Genomic DNA, 19,882 nt, shown 5'->3' on the forward strand with positions numbered 1-19,882 from the left:
TTTCATCCAAACATTAATATTTCTGGCTGACCTGATCATGGACTTCATAATGTAAGGAGGTGTTTAACTCAAGGGCATGGTCCACATTCTCCACAGGGCAATGTCTAGGATGTGGGTGGTGGTTTGCTCTCAAGAAGAGCCCTTTCTTGCTGTGGGCTAGAAAGGGAACCTGGCTGGTCCTGGCTTCCACTGCTTGTGTAGCCTGTCTCATGGAAGAGGCAGCAGCCTCTCTCCGCTGAATTTGTCCTCAGTGTCAAGTGGTGTTACAGGATATAATCCACAGGAGGGGAATGTCAAGATCTCTCCAGGGTCACAGACAGCAGAACTGTCCACTTACAAAATATCTTGATTTATTAATGCAACAGAATACCTTCAGGACTGGTGGGTAGAAAACACACCTGGGAACAGCCCTGGTACATCACTGCAGCTGTCTGACTTCTAAAGTCTTTAGGGAAGAAAAAAGTTGCAGAGATTCACTCGTGACCAGTTTTAACTCAATATATAACAAGTCATGGGAAAGTGGTTCTGCCTGGTAGTCATGTTTTGTCTACTTTTTTAAGGCCAAGGAGCTCAGGACCTGGTGATATAATTGATGTCACTTTGGTGTCTGTATTGATGTCAGGGAGTTAGGGGGATGTAGGGGCTGCCCTTCATCTGCTGGCAGCACAGGTACATCTACTACCAGTAGCTTTACACCAGGTCATCAAAGCTATTACAAATCTAGTATTTCAGGATTAAAAGATTTCTTCTGGACTACAGCTAATGTTGTCCTGATTCAATGTCCATTGTAGTTTACCAGGGAATAACACAATTATTTGGATTGGTTTGGAAAGCCACTCTTTGAATTGTCGGGCTAGAAGAGTAGGTTGAAGGCAAGTGTTCCTGACTTGGAGATACTGTGGGTACTGTACCAGGGAATGAGGCCATAGTACCTCTGTGCCATTAGTGTCTGTGGCTGGCATGTACTTTTTGAGACTATTTGTGGCTAACAATGGCTTATTGTACTCCTCTTGGGTCTGTGTCCTAATGCAAACACTCCTTTGGTTTATATGACCTTTTTGTCATTTTCAGTCAAGTTGTTTTTGCAGAACATGCTGCTTTAGTCTTGTTTGAGTGTTACTTGGTTACCCTCAGGGATAAGACCTGAGTACTTTTTTCTTGTGGACTTTGGCAGACTTTCACTTGGACTTAGTGCTGACTGCTGGCTTTTGCAAGCCTTTGCAGTAAAGCTGTCAAGATCCAACTGAATGGCATTAGCTGGGCACAGCTGTGCCAAAGCCTCCACTGTGGAGCTCATTGTCTGATGACACCAAAGGCAAACACAAACTCAGGGAGGCATAATGTTGAGACTAAGTCAGAGCAACCCAGGGAAGAGGCCAAAGTAGTCATTAGAGGTTTCCATGCAATATTCGCCAGTAGGTTTCATGTAAAAGTACATAATGGAATAAATCACTAAAACTGGGCCAGAAAATGGGAAAAGCCTGACACTGGAGTTTAAATATCCCCCAGGCTCAGGGGGTGTTTTATGAAGCAATATAAAAGTAGGACAGCCTTCTTCTGGGCAGAGCTGTTTTCTGTGCCTTGGAGTTGTTTTTCAGCTGTTGCAGGGTTACTTACTGAGTGTGTACTAATTAGATGATTTCTTTCTGCTTTGTGCTGGAACTGGCCTCAAGTTGCACCAAGGGAGGTTTAGATTGTACATTAGGAAAAATTTCTTCACTGAAAGGGATGTCAGCCATTGGAACAGGCTGCCTGGGGAAGTGGTTGAGTTCCCACCCCTGGAGGTATATAAAAGATGTGTAGATGTGGCATTCGGGAACATGATTTAGTGGTGGATTTGGCAGTGCTGGGTTAATGGTTGAACTCAATGATCTTAAAGGTCTTTTCCAATGCAAATGTCAAGGAAACAGCGGTCAGGCAAAGACAAGCACATTCAAGGGGAAGCGCTGAATTTTTGTGGTTTAGGAGAGAGGTAGGACAATGCCAGGTTCAAAGTGCCACTAGGAGACTTGAGAGGTGCTTTTGAGGTGTGGTTGAGTGAGTTGGATGCCTGTTTGTTCATAGCTAGAAGAATGGCTGGATAGATGGACAAACAGAGATTACTGTGCTGGGGAGCACCAAGAAATCATCTCATGAGCTCAGTGCTTGCCAGACTGCAAATATATTCGGTAACTGTCTCCACTATAACACTGACAGATTCTTTGGTGCTGCTTAGCCCTCTGCTCCATTACTTCTTGGGTGCACAGTGCTGCAAAATCCCAAGGATGACTTAATCACCTCAGACAAAAGCCCGAGCAGCTTCAAAATGGTCAGGTTACTCTCAAAACCCATTCACTTCTCATGACAGGAAAGCCTGTATTTTAACGTGGAAAGAAGCACTAAAAGGATCAGACACAAGCATGGATTTAGTCCTGCTTCAGTGAACTCTTCTTTCTGCACTCTTTTCATGAACAGAACTAGCTGTAGGTGCAGTCTTATATCCTCAGTCAAGGTTGCAGGGAAGGATCCAGCTCCACACACTGCCTTGCAGCCACTACTGCAGCTCTGGATTGCAGTGACCAAGCTCCTAAGCCACGTCAAGGGCTGATGAACTTTGCTGTATTTTCATCCAAGGTCCAACCTCAGGATTCATGACCTGTGAATGCACCGGTACATATTACAAAGGCAATATTTTAAAAATATAAATGTTCTCTTTCCTTCCTTATTTGTCTTGGTTACCTTTCTAGCCTTATCAATGTCTTTTTGAATCTACAGTCATTTTTCTTGCAGCACAAAGAGGAGGAAGAATGAGGTGAATCACTGAAATCTTGATTGATAAGTAGGATTTAGAAAACAATACTTAGCCTTTCATATTGAGCCAAAAGATTTTTTTCCATTATTTATCAGCACTCACCTATCTGTGACTTGAAAAAGAACCCAACAAACAACAACTTTTCCTTGATAGTGTCTGTACCTAAACTTCAGTCAAACACTTTGGCAAAAATCCTATGCCTTTCTAAACTATGTCTGCTGATTTGTCTTGTTTTAGCTTGTTTTTTATATGCTGCTTTTTCTAGAGAGGCATGCAGATGGGCCTGGATACTCTGTCAACTCTTGAGTGGTGCTTGAGAGTGACAAGGATCATCCCACTGATTTTTTAATGTTCTTTTTTTCAAAAGAATATCTAAATGAGGTGTTTTTTACCACTTTTGTAACTCCATGTTTCTCAAAACAAAAGAAATACAGAAATAATTATGCAAACACATTGTGTCAGTTGCGCAGGTCTATTTAACTGTCTGATAGCAAAGAAAATACTCTGGGAACTGAAAAGATTTCCTCAGACCTCTGTATTTAAGGAAATATAATCCTGGTATCCACTTGTTTCATCCATCAATACATTCATACTCAGAAATGTTCATTCTTGATACAATTCTATTTGATTCTTTGCTGTGCTCTGGTCTCTGGTTGTGTGCTCTCTGCTGATCAGTGAGTAGATACGAGAAAAGCAGACAGCAGCCTTGGAAAGGAGCCTGTCTCCAGCTGGCAGACATCCATGCTGCTTAGGAGGGTTTTCCAGATTCTTACCAGCTGAGGTGCAGCCCCGTAAGTTTAAACATACTGTGAATTTGCAAACAAAGAGCATTCACATAGTGTGGTGCTTCCTGCCCATTTTTCTTTCATAGAAGTAAAACCTGAGTTTCATTCAAGCCCCCTGAATAATGACAAATGTTTGGAAATTGCTTTAAGCTCTTTTACTCTGCTGCCTTTAAAGCACAGCCCTGGGGGCATTGCTGAGGATGGCCAGTTTGGGCCCCCTGGCCAGGCACTGGAGCAGATCTGTGGCACAGATGGTCTCACTTACATCAGTGAATGTGGGATCTGTGCCCGTAATGTGTCAGTCTGATGGAAAGAACGTGCTTTCCGAGTGACAGTGCCCTAGCCCCTGGCCTCTCCCTGTCCTTTTCCAATTTATCCTCTTTTTCTCCCTCTTCACTTGCTCTTTGTGCTTGAAGGGAAATCATGAAGATTTAGTGGAGAAAACAGTCAAAGAAAATAGCTGGAGTGGAAATCCGAATGATGCAGTGTATTCATATGGCACAGGCTTGTTGACTGGTAGGGTTATAATAGCCAGAGACAGTATAACCACTTCATTGCTGGTGGTTAACTCAGATGAACTCTTCTTCACTTGCATTATTTGGGAGTTTTATTTACATTCCCAGTACCCATGCCCCTTTGGGAAAATGGGCATACTGTCTCTAATATCAGACTTCTCCTTCTTCAGGGAACATGGCACACCCAGAGTCTCAGGAACAGCAGTCATCCCAGTGACTAAGAAGGCAAGCAAACTAAGAAGCAGCCTGATCTCCCATTGCTCTCTGTGGCTTCATCCCAAATAATGTCAGCCGGATGTTGAGCAGGCAGCATATGATTGGACGTAAGTGATGCATATACCTTCTGTTGACATTTTCTTTGGCAGGGATTTAACGCTAGCTTTCTAATAATGCCATTCTCTGCAGGCTGCATCCAAATGTATGAAGAGAAGGATGGCAAAAAGATGCAAAATATGAGTCAAGTAGGAGAAATATTTCTTGGCTATGCAAGCATGCACAAGCAACCTTCAATGACAGCACCAGGACAGTGCAGCATAACCTGTTTCAAGACCAGAAAAGGAGACACACAAAACATTTGCAGGTATCAGTGTGTTCTGCTCTCCTGAGATAAGAATTTTTGTCAGGTTGCAAATGGGGCATGGTGCACAAGCCAGGGGATGTAGGAGCCGTATGATCTTGTATTAAGTAAATAACTGCATTACTTTGCTAGTGTAATAGTTTAGAGGTGGTAGAAGTCCTGCTATTTACCTCAATTTCCGTGAAACAGCAAAATCCTGTAATTTGGCAGCATGCTGCTCTCTGTCAGCACCAACACTGCTTCACCCATGTCCAGCTGCAAAGAATCAGCCAGTGGTCTCATTAAAGCTCAACTCTGCAAAATAAATGAAACTGTTGCCCTTTATTTTGATGTTAATAATGAAAGAAAAAATGCTCAGTGGTTATGATGCTAATAGTCCTTCAGCTGTAGAAACTCTTTTTATCCAATACCTCCTATTCCAGTCAAGTGTTCAAATTACAGCACCATTATGCGTTCTGTCTCTCACCCTCTTCTCCCTTTCTTTCCCATCAGGGAGAGCAGTGATTTTCATTCTTATCCTATTGCACCCCTATCCCTCAGAAATAAAATCCCTTCTTGCTGCTTTATTTGCAAGATCTGTCTTAAAAAGCAAATCACCATTCCTCCCAAATCCCAGAGTTGTTCTTGGTGTTTTCTCCCCATAAATGAAAGCAACCACCTTCATTTGTCTTTTCTGAACATTGTTTCTTGTATGAATTTTTGTTAGTTTGTTGGTTGATGAGATCTGGGAACGTGTTTTTGTTTGAGGCTCTACTTGCTCCTTTTCTTCATTGCCTTGTCCCTTGGTTTCACATGGAAAGAAAACTTTGCTTGGGGATGCAGTACAGTGATGTTTCTTGGGGCAGTTAATAGGCAGTGATGCCTCCAGGTTACTGTAGCAGCAGCGGATTAGCACCTCCAGAGCAGCTTTGCTGTCCCTGTTCCTTCCTCCCATATAAGGTTTGTTCAGGGGGACACATTCTTGGAATGTTTATCTAACATAAAAACCACTTTAGAATAATTTCTCTCTCATAGATGTCATTAGCTGTGTATAGTTTTCTTCTCCTTTAGCTCCCTCAAGTTGGACAGAGCCTCAGCTCACCCTGTCCTGAGCTTGCATGAAGAAGGTTCCAGACCCTGGCACAAAGTGTTGTGGAGCTACAGGCTCATGGGGATCTTATTCAAAGACCTGGGGCAGTGAAAAGGGTACAAAATCCCTGAGTCCAAGGCTTTGGACATTTATTCAAGGAAATTCTTCCTCAGTTACTTACTATTCCAGATAGAGCTCAGAAAAATTGCTATTCTAGTCCTCCTGACCTCTGATCAAGAGCATAAAAGGAAACTATGACTTGTTTACAGTCAGACCTCCTCAAAATGAACAGACTTGGTGTTTTACTTACCAAGAGGAGGGAGATGTAAACACTGAAGGTTAATTACTCTCTTGTCAAGAACACTTTGTGGTCTTTAGACATATCTGTCAATCTTAGGAAACAGAACTGAGGGGAGCGAGCACTGAAGGAATGTTTCTATGATAAATTAATGAGGCTTGGCAGCTCACTGTGAAGAGGTGATTCCTGTGCTTGATAGGAGACTATAACCTGTCTCCCAACCAGGCTTACCACAGCATTTGTACTGCAGTTGCATCTGGGATGCTTATCCCTCTGCAAACAAGCTCTTGATTGCAGCTGTCCAGGGATCAAGTGATCTTCCTTGAAGCCTTCATATTCCTCTTTGATGCTCAGTGGTATGCAGCAACTGCTCATCCCAACCATACTGAATTACTTTTTCCAGCCCTGATAGTTAGTCAATTAAAATATCTTCTGCCGATAAGCTTCTCATGGCAATGACACTGTTTGATGACTTGTGTAGCTGTCTGGAATCCAAAAGACACAGCCACGATCCCCCTGTCGTGTGCTATTCTGTTGATGTGCGTGCTGCTAGGTGTCTGGTAGCTTGAAAATGCCTCATCTGCTGTCCTTTAGAGACGTGTTCAACTGTTCCCCTGGTTTATATAACCTCAAAGTAATTTGCTTTCATGGCAGAAATGCTTATTCATTCTATTTTAACTGTGCATTGAGTTATAAATAATGTCTCCTTGCAGATAAGAATTTATTTACTTTTTTTTTTCCTGCCTTTGGAATGTTTTTCTCCTGACCCCAGCTACTGAAGGAGGCCTTCCCAGCCTTAGCAATGAAGTTGCCAGATTAACTTTCTCCTGCCAGGCAGCCATGAATGGTGTCAATCCCAGGTTGACTGTAACTTCTCACAGCCACCTCCTCATTGTTTCTGCTTGGGCTGTGGCAAAGATGAAACAAGCATTCACTGAGGCACAGCTGAGATCACTGGAGTGTCAAGAAAACTGAATAAACTGATGATTTCCTCTTCTTCTGACCAGCTGCAGAATGATGGCTCCTGTAGTACCTCCAAAACACTGTCCCTGCAGTATGTTCACTTCAAAGAGCAATAGCCTGGGCCACTGTCCAGCCAAATGTTTTGCTCTTTAGTGCCTCCTTTTTCTGCTGCTCGTTCTAGCATTTTCCTGCTTTCACGTGAGTAACTCTTGCCCTGTGCAATTGAGACCTGACCCGACATCCTTATCATCCAGAAACCATCCAGGGCTGAAGCACAGCATGTGCTGGTGTGGCGAGAATTGAAGGTATGTGCTTAGAGCTGATGCTACAGCACAGCAGTGAAGTGGCTGCTATTTTGGCAGCTGATTTTGTGTGGTGCAGGTAACTGCTGTAGGTTCAAATGCTGATGCCCTTCTGAGGAAGCATTGTGATGGCAGGGGGTCTGAGCTGTTGCAGAAATGGAGAGACTTTGAAATCATCGCAAGCTAATAACATTCTCATATTTGCATAGTGTGTTTGGTGTTCTAATGATAACTACAATCTACTCTTTTTGTTGTACATGTTGCTCGTCATTCCTATGAACATGTCTGGGAGCTCTTATCTGTGACCCTTTAGATGGTAGGAAAACTTTGAAGCTGCTCTCCTGGATCATGGAGAAGTATTATATTCATTAATAAAATCTATCCATAGGAGAGAGCATTATATAAGTACCATATACATAAAATAACTCAAGTTGGAAGAGCTCTCTGGAGGTCTAAAACAAGGCCAAAATCCAAGTCAGCCCAGGGCCCTCAAGACTTTCCTTATTCAGCTGGGTTTTCAGTATCATTGAGGAAGGACATGCACAGCCTCCTCTGATTCCTGTGCCACCTCTTGATCAACCTCATGGCAAAGAATAACTCCTCATATTTGTCTGAATGTAATCCTTTTGCTGTGCAGCTCTGAGAAGATTGGCTCTGTCTTCTCTAGAACCCCACCAGGGAGCTTCAGATAGCAGTGATCCCCCACAACCATCTCTTCTCCAGCTCCTTCTGCTTACCCAAATGCCCTGTGCTACAGTCCCTGACCAGCCTGGTGGCCCCAGTTGGACTCATTCCTATGTGTCAACATCTGTCCTTGCAATGGGGTCAAGTACATTTAATTCATTGCATAAGTAATGTGACACCATGTTAGCCTTCACCTGCAGGGTACAAAGTTCCTCACATGGTCTTATTAGTTCAGAAAAATATGCACTGTCATTACCTGAATCAAGCTCTATTTAATAAGGTCATAAACACCTGGATACGTTTCCATGTTGATATGTTTTAACCATATCAGTGACTTTGCTTTATTGCTTAGTTCAAACAATACCTTTGGGCCCTAGGTGAGAGGCAGATCTTCCATTTGTTCTGTATTGGTTTCTCTGGGTCCGTGCCTCAGTGCAAGTAGTTATTGACCATACTGTGGCCAAGAGAAAGGCAAAGATGGAAACTGCAATCTGTATTGTATTTAGCAGACATTTTGGAGTGATTAGAGGCAATTTCATGAAACAGCTACAACTAATTATTATTATTTCCCACTTTTACAACAGCTATTTGTTAATTAAATAACGTGACAAAACCCAGGAATGTTTGGAAAAGTGTATTGAGTAATTTGTCATTCATTTATCAGGGTATTACTTACACTGAGAAGTCACATATCACCTAAGAAAATTTCCCACATTGATTTTGATTCTTCCAGAGAATATGAAATTGATACTGGCAAAAACTTCACTGGAAAATGTAAACCAAGGAAGTCTTTAAGTGAGAGAGGATGTTGTATAATGGCCAAATCCTGCCCTGGTGTCTGCCAGCAGACCACCTGGTGCCCTGAGGCACTAACACATGGTACCCTGAGATGTGGTACTGCCTTTGCTTGCTAGCAGACCTCTGCCTTTGTGCTGGCTTCTGCATAGATGAGGATTTTCCATTAGCAAAATGGTCATCAGCCATATGCTACATCTGAATTTGAGGATTAGAAGACCATAATGAAGTGGATTACAGCACAAGATAAGTGGCAGGATTGCAGACCAAATCCTCTTTTTAACTGTTCTTCCAAGAGTAGCTAAGAGCTGAGCAACCTGTCCCACAGCATGAGCAGAGCCAGCTATAGGATTTTTCCATGCCCTTATCAGAGGCAGGGTAATCTGGAGCTGTGGATGTTGGCTGGTCGAGTCTGAGACCTGGTGACTTTTGGGTGCTGTTTCTGTGGCTTACCTGAAGGGGCACCTGAGCGGCTCGGGGGAGACTGGTGACTTAACGGTCACAGACTTGAGTCTCCCTAGAACATCTGTAGGTGAGATAGTGAAGGAACGGATCTGCTGAACATCAGACGAGTGTTGTGGTGATTTAAGGGAATCTGGGCTGCTCGGGGCAAGTGCCAGACCCAGTGCTGAACCTGGAATTTGCAGTGGAAAATCTTATTCTGGTGTATATAGAATCATAGAATCATAGAATAGGAAAGGAAATGGTTGGAAAGGACCTTAAGATCATGCAGTTCCAACACCCCTGCCATGGGCAGGGACACCTCACACTAAACCATAACACAAGCCTTTGCCAGGAAGGTGCTCTCCAGCCATCAGAGGTGAGGTCCATCTTGCCTAGAGGACCACACCATCCGGGGCAGGCAGCAGCAGCACTGTGGGCACTGGGCAGGAGAGAACCCGTCCAAAGCTGTCAGGTCAGGACTGGTGAGGATGATTTACAGTGGACTTGCTGCCTGGCTGGAGAAAGTAGTACCAAAGTTCATGTTTGACCCAGAAAGATGTACCTTCCTCCAACTGTGCAGAGACTCTTCATCAGAGAACCGATAAAGGCAACAGGCACGGTGTGTGACAGCAGCCTCAGCGTGATTCTGTGCACGCTCAGAGAAAGTACTTGGCTTCCAGGGATGCCATCCACAAGGCACATTAGGGCAATATATCTTGAAGATGTGTTCAATTCGTCTAAAATATTCATGCATGCTGTCTGTAATTTATAGAAATAAATCCAGGAGCATAATGATTTTAATGCTTCTCCCTTCACATCCAGGTAAAAATGTAACCTATATATCCATACAGCCATCCTGCTGCCTTCATAGCTCACCATTGCCCAGGGTAGATGATTCCACGCATATGATGCATGAAATACAATACATACAATGTATACTTTAAAAGACCAAAGCATATCCTGTAGACCAATGTAACATATCAGATACCAACAAAATTTCTTGGGCTAATTTTCAACGATTTCAACTGAATTTCATTCTCTTAATGGGTGGTGCCTTGTTTGTTCAAGGGAGCATCTGTAAAAGATCTTTTGCTCTGCAGCTCCAATAGTGCTGAAGTCTATCCTAAGCACAGTGCTCAGCTCCCATGGCAGAAAACCCCGGGTATTCTTGCCATTTCAGACCTGTGAAAGGGATCATGGTGAGAAACTTAGGCTAAAGGCAGAGCCCACTTCTGCAAAATTACTCCTACTAAAGCTGCAGAGGCCCAGACCTCCTCTTAGGAAGAAGAGACTTGGAGATTGCATGAAAGCTGGAGGTGCAAGACAAACAGGAAAATTGGGACAGGATCTATGTTTTAAGTATAATTTTCTAAAATATCTGTAGGGGGAAAGGACCTACTGTACTTGCAAACATAGCTGGTGCTATGTAAACAGGCTCCCAAACCTTCAGTGTGTTTTGTTCTTAAGATGACTTGGCAGAACACTTTGAATTGGTCGGTGTGTTTAACTGTGACTAGGTCTGTAAATAAGTGCTCCCTCATGATAAGGTCCAAGTGACATTTTTGGTGTAATTTGACAGAATATAATCTGCTTTCAAGTCTGCTGAAGTGAAACTCTCAATAAACCCTTTTACTTATCAAATCAGTGCTGAATACCATTAGCTGCACAGGTTAGACACAGTCCTGCTGGACTCACCCGGCAAAGCTTAACCAGTTCTGCTGATGGCAAGGCCACACCTGACCCATGTTTGTACCTAGAGCGGAATATCTGGGAATGCAGAAAAAAACCCCACCCAAAGCAAAGGAAAGCAAGCAGAGAGTCTTAGCCTGATCTGCATCAGGATAGTACTGCATGCTCTGCATGAGCTGCTCTCTGATGGGAGATGTTGCTCTGCACAGACATATGAAGGACCTGCTGTTTACTCCCATCAGCATTTTGTGCTTCTTACATTTCTACTTGAATCCTAAAGAGGTTTCTTTTGTCTAAAAGGCTGTTTGTTTGGTTTTGATCACTGAGGACATGTGATAATTATCTCAAGCTATTAACCAGATGTCCAGCCAAAATCAATTGCTTAGCAGATGCCGACCATTACCTGAAAGTCAAGACCTCAATAAATATTACCAGCCTCATTGTGCTGGTGACAGATTCTTCAGGTTGTTTTATGTTACAGTTGAACAGTTTAGACATTGCATTTGTATATATTTGCAGTCAGCCTTTGAGAGGCCATCTCGTGATCAGAGCAGGAGCAGGCAGCCTGCAGACTCAAGACATACTTCCAACATGACCACGGCGGGTGTTTTTGTTCTCCTCTCCTTTGTGCTTTGTTGTTTCTCAGGTGAGTAACTCTTATGGCACCACAGTTTTCACATCTGAGTCCTGGCTGTCTTTAAAAAGATAAAGAGTGGCTTCAAGGAGAAAAAATCTTCTCCTACAAAGAGCTAGGATGCTCTGGTGCTTTGGCATCGCAAAAGATGTGGGAGCAGTTGTCAGGGCAGGCTTAAATGGATCACTGTTGTAGTTGGTCATCTATCATAAATATAAATAAATGCAAATGGAGTTCTGTGCTGGTAACCAGTGCTTTTATGCTTTTTACACTGTTGTTTTAACACTGCTACACTGCTTACACTTGTTCTACAATTACAGAAAGTGGATAAATGCTTGAAACAATGCTGTAATAAGGTATTCAGACCTTTGGTAACTGGTCACAAAAATACTGGGGTGGCACGAGCAAGTTCTTTTCAGGAGTCTGGCTACTTTTGTGCAATACTTTTTCTGTTAATGGAGAAACAAGAGACAAAACCAAGCCAGGGTCTGATGTTATCATTGCATATTTCCATCTGATGAAATTATAAAGTCAAAGACAATTTTTTTTTCACACTCAGCTTCTTTAAAATGCATAAGCTTGACAACAGATGCTCTATGTATTTGCTTATCCTGTAGGTGACTATTTGCATTTACATTTATCTGTACTGATTCAAGTTTCTTTCCAGATAACTAACAGTAGCTCTTTAGGGTCAAAATGGGTGTGTAGACAGATAAGGAAGGAAAAGTTATTCTACTTTCAATTAATATGTCTACTTATCTTGAAATACAAAAGAACAAAGCTGTTCAAAAATGTGTTTCATCACAGCCAGCAATAAGCAATGTTATTATACTTATCAACACAGAAAAGAAAAAATCATACATAGTTTATTTAGTTCAGGAAACCAATCACTGGAAATCAGTTTGGTCCTGCATATAGGAATTTTATGTCTAGAATTCCAGCTTTAACTGAGGTCTTATCATATTGGCTTTGTTTCACACTTTTTGCCTCTCTCTTCTTTTCCAGATGCTGCCTTTGGGGTTGAGGTGAGTGGAAGATTTCTTTCTGTCACTTTTCTCAGGTATGTGGCTTGATAAGGACATAACTGAAGGAACAGGAAAAACCTCAGGACTGCAGATGCTTACCTGTTTTTCAGTTAGTGGGAAATTAGTGTCATTGTAATCAGATTCCATAGTATAAAACATTAAATTATACTGTCCTTGGCTCTACATCTATGCTGTATGTTAATAGTGTAGTAGTAGTAGTAGTAACAATATGAAATTTTTATTAATTCGTTTTTCACTAACTTTAAATTTGTTTAAGCTGTGAGTTGGGTCATATATGACTGACTCTAAAAGGCTAGGAATAAGCTGTCCTATCAGAAACTACCTGAAAGCAGCCTACTGGAAGAATAAAATACTACTGAGGTACTGCAGATTCCATGCACCATGTCGTTAGCCTTGCTCCTCTGGATAAAAAACATAATCAGTGTTCTGATAATGAAAGAGTAATAACAGAAGTGCACTGGAGGTGCCACAAGACTATAAAAATGAGAGAGCAACAGATAGCCTTTATAAAGGAATGCCAGGTAAGCATGAGAGACCACCACTGATTTACCCTATCTGAGGAGCTGTATGGCTGTAGCTTTCTCCTCCTCCTTCTTTCCTGCTGTGTGGGGAGGTCTCTGCAGGAAGGATTTGCCTGTTACCGTATTGACCCACCAGCACAAATGTGTGCAAGGGCAGTGAAAAACCCTCTGCGGGTTGTACCTGGTCACTGTCTTCTGTCAAATGAGAGTGGTGAATGTAAAATGTCTTCTCCATCCTGTTGCTGTACATTCCTTTGGCAGGTGGACTGTAGTACATACCCCAACACTACAAATGAGGAAGGCAAAGAAGTGTTGGTCTGTGCCAAGACCCTCAGCCCTGTCTGCGGTACCGATGGAGTCACCTACAGTAATGAGTGCCTGCTCTGTGCCCACAACATGTATGTACTGCATAGACAGCAATTCTGAGGACTTCTGGAAGCACCACTTTCTGACAAACAGTGATCTGACATATGTCACTAATGTCAATTCCTTCAAAACAAGCTTGGGTATCACTGCATGGCACTCCATCGCCTAGACATTGCTTTAGTCACTGTGTCTCTCTCTTGCTGGTGTAGTTCATTCTTATTTTTCTTCTCCAGCTCAAGGATCAGCCAGATGACAGCCCCAAGGGCATATCTCATCACAGCAAAGCAGAGCAAAAGGGTGGAGAGATGCCCTGCTCTGATATGCCCCAAATGGTCCTAAAGCTCTTGGCATCTTTATGTCCCTGACAGCCCCTCAGTGCTAGCTGGTTAGGGAGGATGGCACTACATTGTCAAAAAATAGCTATATATAAGCCTGACTGATAAAGGGTCAGCTTTCCCTTGTATCAGTTACATATTTCCAGAACCTAGGATATAGCAAGGCTTCTTTTTGAACTTCCTAATATTTGTCTTTCCCTTTCCAGAGAAAACGGAACCAATGTTGGCAAAGACCACGATGGAAAATGCAAGGAAGCTGTCCCTGTAAGTGAAACTAAGGGGAAACTAAGAGGCATATCCTGCTTCTCAGTGGCCAGAGCTGCTTGACTCCCCCAAGAAAGAATTCAAACATTAAATAAGAGGACATATGAGATGTCAAAATCTTGCCCTGGGCATCTTCAAGTGAATTGCCATCATACTGACACAGAGAAAACAATTTTTCCTGCTGTGGTAGTATCCTAGGTGGCCAGACACACTCACAAGTTCTACTTGCTTCTTATAAGTAAGCCTTCACCAGTGCTTTTTTGTGTGCTCCCTCAGCAGGTGGACTGCAGTAGGTATCCCAACACAACAGATGAAGAAGGTAAAGTGGTGCTGCTCTGCAACAAAGATGTCAGCCCCGTCTGTGGTACTGATGGGGTCACCTATGACAACGAGTGCCTGCTGTGTGCCCATAATCTGTGAGTACTGCATATGCAGAGCTCTCCTATGAGGGACAACTGCTTGGCACTCCCGGCAACTGCTTTTCTGAATATCAGGACTTCCACCAAGGTCTTTTTTCTAAGGTGCTTGGACTTTGACCCTTCTCATTCCCTGGTAACCAGACCTTGTTTTCCTTTGTGAATAGAAAGAAAACTGCCTTTGATCTAGAGAGAGAAGTAGAGGTCTGGGTGGGGATCTAACGCAGGACAGAATGCTTCTCTTTACAAAGTTAAAAGGGTCTATGTGGCAGATGCTGCCTTGCAACTGACCTAAGGTGCATCTACATTGTCACACAACCTACCCTAACACCCTGGATGCTCCCTTTTCCTTCACATCATGCTATAAACCAGCACTCTGGCAGGCTGTGACACCACCTGCACTGGAATCTAGAGCCATGTGGACACAATCTAAGTTGAATGTCTCCTGTATTCTGTCTGTTATACTTGAGGCTGATTAGCAATCCTGGGACATGCTTTTCAGCAGAAAAGTTCTGCTTCTCACAGAACTCCTTAATGTGGGTCTCTTCCTTTCCCAGAGAGGCTGGAACCAGTGTTGACAAAAAGAATGACAGTGAATGTAAGACAGAAGACACTACAGTAAGTGAACTCTGTGATGAGGGACCATGTTTTAGTCCTGCTGATGTCAGGTTAAGCACTGCTAGTGTCCGCAGCAGCTCCCAGACCAGTAGCATCCCACAGGAATGTAGCTGCTGCTGTGCTTCAGCACAGGGAAGATTTTGCTCTTTCCACACATAATACAAATTATCCACACTAATGGCAGGAAAGGAAGAGGCTAACTGCACAGAAAAGGATGCATAAAGAGTAGTAGCAAAAATAATTAATCAGGGCAGTAGAACAGATAACGCCTTTTAGGGTCAGACCAATGGTCCAGCGTGCCCATGATGGCTTGATGCAGAGCCCACTCTTAGCAGGGGTTATAAAGACTGTGTAGGAGAGAGTAAGGGTAGAGTAAGTATGTATGATGTATGGGACTTCTACTCTTCCAACCTCCGACTATATTTTGGGTGCTGGATCTCAGCTAGCTGCAGTTTCTGTGTAGTCAATAGCATTGATAGATTTCTTCTCCATTAATTTCCTCAGCCTCTTCCAGGAGCCATATGCATTTTTGCATTACAATACTAAGCAACTCATTGCATAAGAAACAAAATCCCTCACTCACCATACCTAGCTAAATGTCGATCTTCCTGTTTTAAGAATACAGGAGTGATACTGGATCCTTACACAGGCATCAGCACATCAGCACTTACAGTTCTCCAGACAGCAGGGTTTTTCCATTTAATTTCCTGGCCTGGTTGGGAACACAGTACAATGTGATTATGAGCATGGCACATTCATAGAAGGAACTGCTGCTGCCTGGAAATGCTATGGCCAGGGTATCATACACATCTCTTCAAACAGGATATTACGATCTATTTTTATATTATAAAATTCTCTGGCATAGGAGGAACTGACACCTCCGTTTATATCAGATTGTGCAAGGATGTTAATTACTTTCAGTTAGATTCTTATCATTAGCACTGCAGTTGTAGTGAGGGGTTCAAGCCCTTCTGCTGGTGACTCCTTTTTAATCCTTCATATTAGACTTTTTCTTTTCCAGGTTGACTGCAGTGACTACCCTAAACCCGTCTGTACACTTGAGTACTTGCCTCTCTGTGGCTCTGACAACAAAACATACAGCAACAAGTGTAGATTCTGCAATGCAGTCGTGTACGTACAAACATGGATCACATTCCTGTTAGCAGTTGCCTTCTATAAGAGCAAGTTTGCACAGTTGCCACTTTCTTGTTTGCTGACCAGGGTTGAGTAGGAATATGGGGCAAGAGAGAACACCAACCATCATGCCAACCATTCATTTTTGTTTCCATTGGAGCATACAAAGAGCTGTGTCTGGTTTGTTAGTGTGAATTGTTTGAACACCATTAATCTTAATGGAATTTTTCTTGCATGTTGCAAAGAAATGAAATTCGAAGCTTCATCATAGTTTCCAAAAAAATTATTTCAGTCTTAAGAATGGGTTAAATCATCTCACTCATCTCTTAGTTAATGGGACTATGAGTCTGCAAGTTCTTTGTCTTTGGGGCAGGATCCTATCTGCCTTCTCTAGGAGCCAAGGAAAAGGACAGATTATAGGAGACCCAACTCTGTCTAATCCATTTTTTCCTCTCCTCACTTTCAGGGACAGCAATGGGACTCTCACTTTAAGCCATTTTGGAAAATGCTGAGTATCAGTGCTGAGAGAATTCACCACAGGATCCCCACTGGCAAATCCCAACTAAAAATCTCACCTCAGTTCATCTTGCCCTCTGGGGAACTCAGCTCACTCCTGATTTTCTTTCTCAATAAACTAAATCAGCAACATTTCTTTGTCTTGTTTCATGTGTTTCATGAAACATTTTCTTCTGCTTTGTTGAATGATGATGCCAGGCTGAATAGGTTATGTGCTGATAGCTCTGGGATATAACAAAAACTGCCTTTTGCTCCCTTCCCTCTCATAAAAAGCACAAAATTAAATACAGATGCACAAACCTTGGAGCTGTGTGACTTTTCACATCAATGATAGTCAGCCTACATTAGTGTTCAGGCCCTTTCAGACCTTCGACATTGTAAAGAGCTGAAATGCTGCTCTGAAGTGATGACACTAGCTGATCTCCCCTAAGGCGTTGCTGGTGCACTTTCCCAGTGCACAACCCACTCAGGCTGTGGTAGTGTCTGCACCAAGAGCTGACCCCTGGCCTCCTGAACGCAGCCCTCACCTGAAGTGTAGCACCCTGCAAGGGCAGTCTGTTAGCAAAGCCTGTATTTTTCAGACACTGCCTATGTCTCTGGGTCCTACAAGTGACTTATTTCCTTTAACAACCTTCAAGTGTTTTAAGATAAATGCCATCCTAAGGATGGTTCCTACTCCTGCCTACTTGTCTCCTCTCCTAGTCTTTAACAACAGGATACTCTTTGCCAGCCCAAGGAGTATCTCAGCAGTGTTTCACAATCCAAGGACAAAATATCCTTCTGTTTTGTGAGAGTGTGACCTGTCATTGACGTATTGTCCATGAAATTTATTTTGCTTTTGTCTTCTGTTCGGGTATTGAATTGGTGGGGGTTTGATCCACACAAGAGAAACATAAATAAATTGGGCATATTCCTTCTAAAAAGTAATATCTCCCACATGCATTTCTTCTGGGAGCCGAAGGGAGGAGGATGCTTGTTTTCCTTGATGGAATGAAGTCATCCAAAAAAAGCTATGCTTTGGTGGTAAAACAAAGGATTTATACTGAGATGGGCAGATGGATAAAGCAGCCATTTCCAGATTGGGTTCAAGTTTTCCAGGATCCAGGCTATGGTCTCACACCGTTCTGTCATCATTGGTCTATCAGTTCATTAGGGTAAATCTAACCCACAATTCTAATGGCTTTTAGGGGAAATAACAACTGTAAATTCTTTGCATATGCCTATAAAAGTTACTCCATCTCTTGTTCAGTCCAAGGACTCCCTTCACTGTCTGGGACACCCTCTTGCTTGCCTTCCCAGTTCACTGCTTTCCTGGTTTCACTATAGCTTCATGATGCTTTACTGGGATGAAGCATGAAAATACAAGTAGAGACTTTCCACTCTGGAAGCTGTTCACTCAATGTTTTGTTCCTGAAAAAACACCACACATGAATAGGTGCTGATAGGTGCACACAGAGGAAATCTGACAGCAGCTGCTGCTGAGGTTTGTACAGTTGCCTTTTTGCCTGCAGGAGTTTTCTATGGTCCTTCAGAAGGAACTTGTCATGTATTTCACTTAAAATAACAACACAGAGGGTGTAGCAAACATATCTAAACTTCTCATGACTCCTGTTTATGAAGAAGCATTCTTCCTGGCTTACAGCGCAGCTTAACCTCTGTCGAGACTGCCACCCTGACAAACGACCAGGAATGTTACTTCAGAATAAGGGTGGATGAGCCAAATCCGAATGCGCAGAGACTCATGTACATACACGAGTACATATAGCGTGGTTACCACCTGAGGGCAGAATTAAGGTGATGTTTACTGAGCAAAACACAGGCTCCGCTGCATGCAGACGCTTCAGCCACCATGAAGACAGCAGGTGTGTTGCTGCTGTTTGCTCTAGCCCTTTGCTGCATCCCAGGTGAGTAGCTTTACTGCCTCCTGCTCTGCTTTTGAGTAAGTGCTGGCTGTCTTTAAAACCACAAAAACATCCTCAGACTGGAAAGAGCTTCATTCTACAAGGACTTATTTACTCCTAGAAAGATAGTGTTGAAAAGACTTGACATCAAAGACTATCACTTATGGGGTAATATTTTAGCAACAGAACTGAGTGGGTAAGAACAACTGTGGGAACAGCTCTACTCTCAGTGCTAGTTTATGCATAATGAAAGAAGTGACATGTACGTGGTATAACCCAGAGACTCAGACATCCAGTATTTAACCTCTGAAATGTTGCAGAAACACAAATTATTTTACTGAATGAGAGAGAACGTTTCTTGTAGTCATCTTGAGCTGAGATGCAATCCGAAAGCCTGACCAGTTGTAGAAGCTTCTTAAAAGTTACACCTCACTAAATACTCCTTGTATTTAGGAACTACTGTGGCAATGCATATAAGATGCTACCTCCATCTTTATGACCCTGTTAGCCTCAATAACTTGCTGAGCTTTGAGTGCATGCCCTGCTCCATCCTTTGAACCATGAAAACTGCTTTTCTCTTCTTTCATCTTGTACACCCTTTTCCATTTTGGCTGTAACTCTCATTAAAAAACATTATTCCATAGAATCAATGTTGCAAATGTATAATAAACCACTGCATTTTGATTGACATTCTTTTTGTCTAAGAAGCAATTTGCTAACAGTGAGTTGAAAGTAGCATATTCAGGGCACACATTCACAGATTTTAACTCTAACAGAACCCATGAATTGCATTAGTATCATATTTCCTTCTTTTTTTCTCTTTTTTTTTTTACAGATGTTGGTGCACTGCAGGTAAGGGATGGATTTTCCATCATTTCTTTACTTCAAGCAGTTTCTGTTTAAATCCTTACTAGTCACATTGTGATAAGCATTTGAAAATCCTGAGCCATTCAGCTATATTTGAATGAGCAATATTTGCCACAGATATTATTGGGTGAAATTGCTATTTTCACCTGATGGTAGTTTCAACAAGTAGTGCAGTATTCAGTTCATGTCCAAGTTATTGTCTAAGTTACTGCAGCAATATTTGCGATGGTTACTCAGGCTCCACATTGCTGGAGGCAATGCACCACTGTACTCCTGCCCTGTTCCTGGGCTTTTTCTCAGCATCTACTTCTGGCCAGTACTGGGGGAGCTCAGGGTGTGTGTGTGGTCTCCT

At 42.7% G+C, this 19,882-nt stretch overlaps 1 protein-coding gene across 1 annotated transcript; it reads left to right on the plus strand.

The window, feature by feature from the left end:
• Positions 1–11,503: 11,503 nt before the first annotated feature.
• Positions 11,504–16,832, plus strand: LOC101870663 (ovomucoid-like). The gene is made up of 9 exons (XM_013128605.3): positions 11,504–11,553; positions 12,544–12,571; positions 13,375–13,511; positions 14,021–14,078; positions 14,358–14,494; positions 15,052–15,112; positions 15,555–15,569; positions 16,134–16,243; positions 16,713–16,832. The coding sequence occupies exons 1-9, from the start codon at positions 11,504–11,506 to the stop codon at positions 16,756–16,758; spliced, it is 642 nt and encodes a 213-aa protein (XP_012984059.2). The 3' UTR covers positions 16,759–16,832.
• The last annotated feature ends 3,050 nt before the right edge of the window (positions 16,833–19,882 follow it).

This window comes from Melopsittacus undulatus, chromosome 10 (genome assembly GCF_012275295.1).
Source record: "Melopsittacus undulatus isolate bMelUnd1 chromosome 10, bMelUnd1.mat.Z, whole genome shotgun sequence".
NCBI lineage: Eukaryota > Metazoa > Chordata > Aves > Psittaciformes > Psittaculidae > Melopsittacus > Melopsittacus undulatus.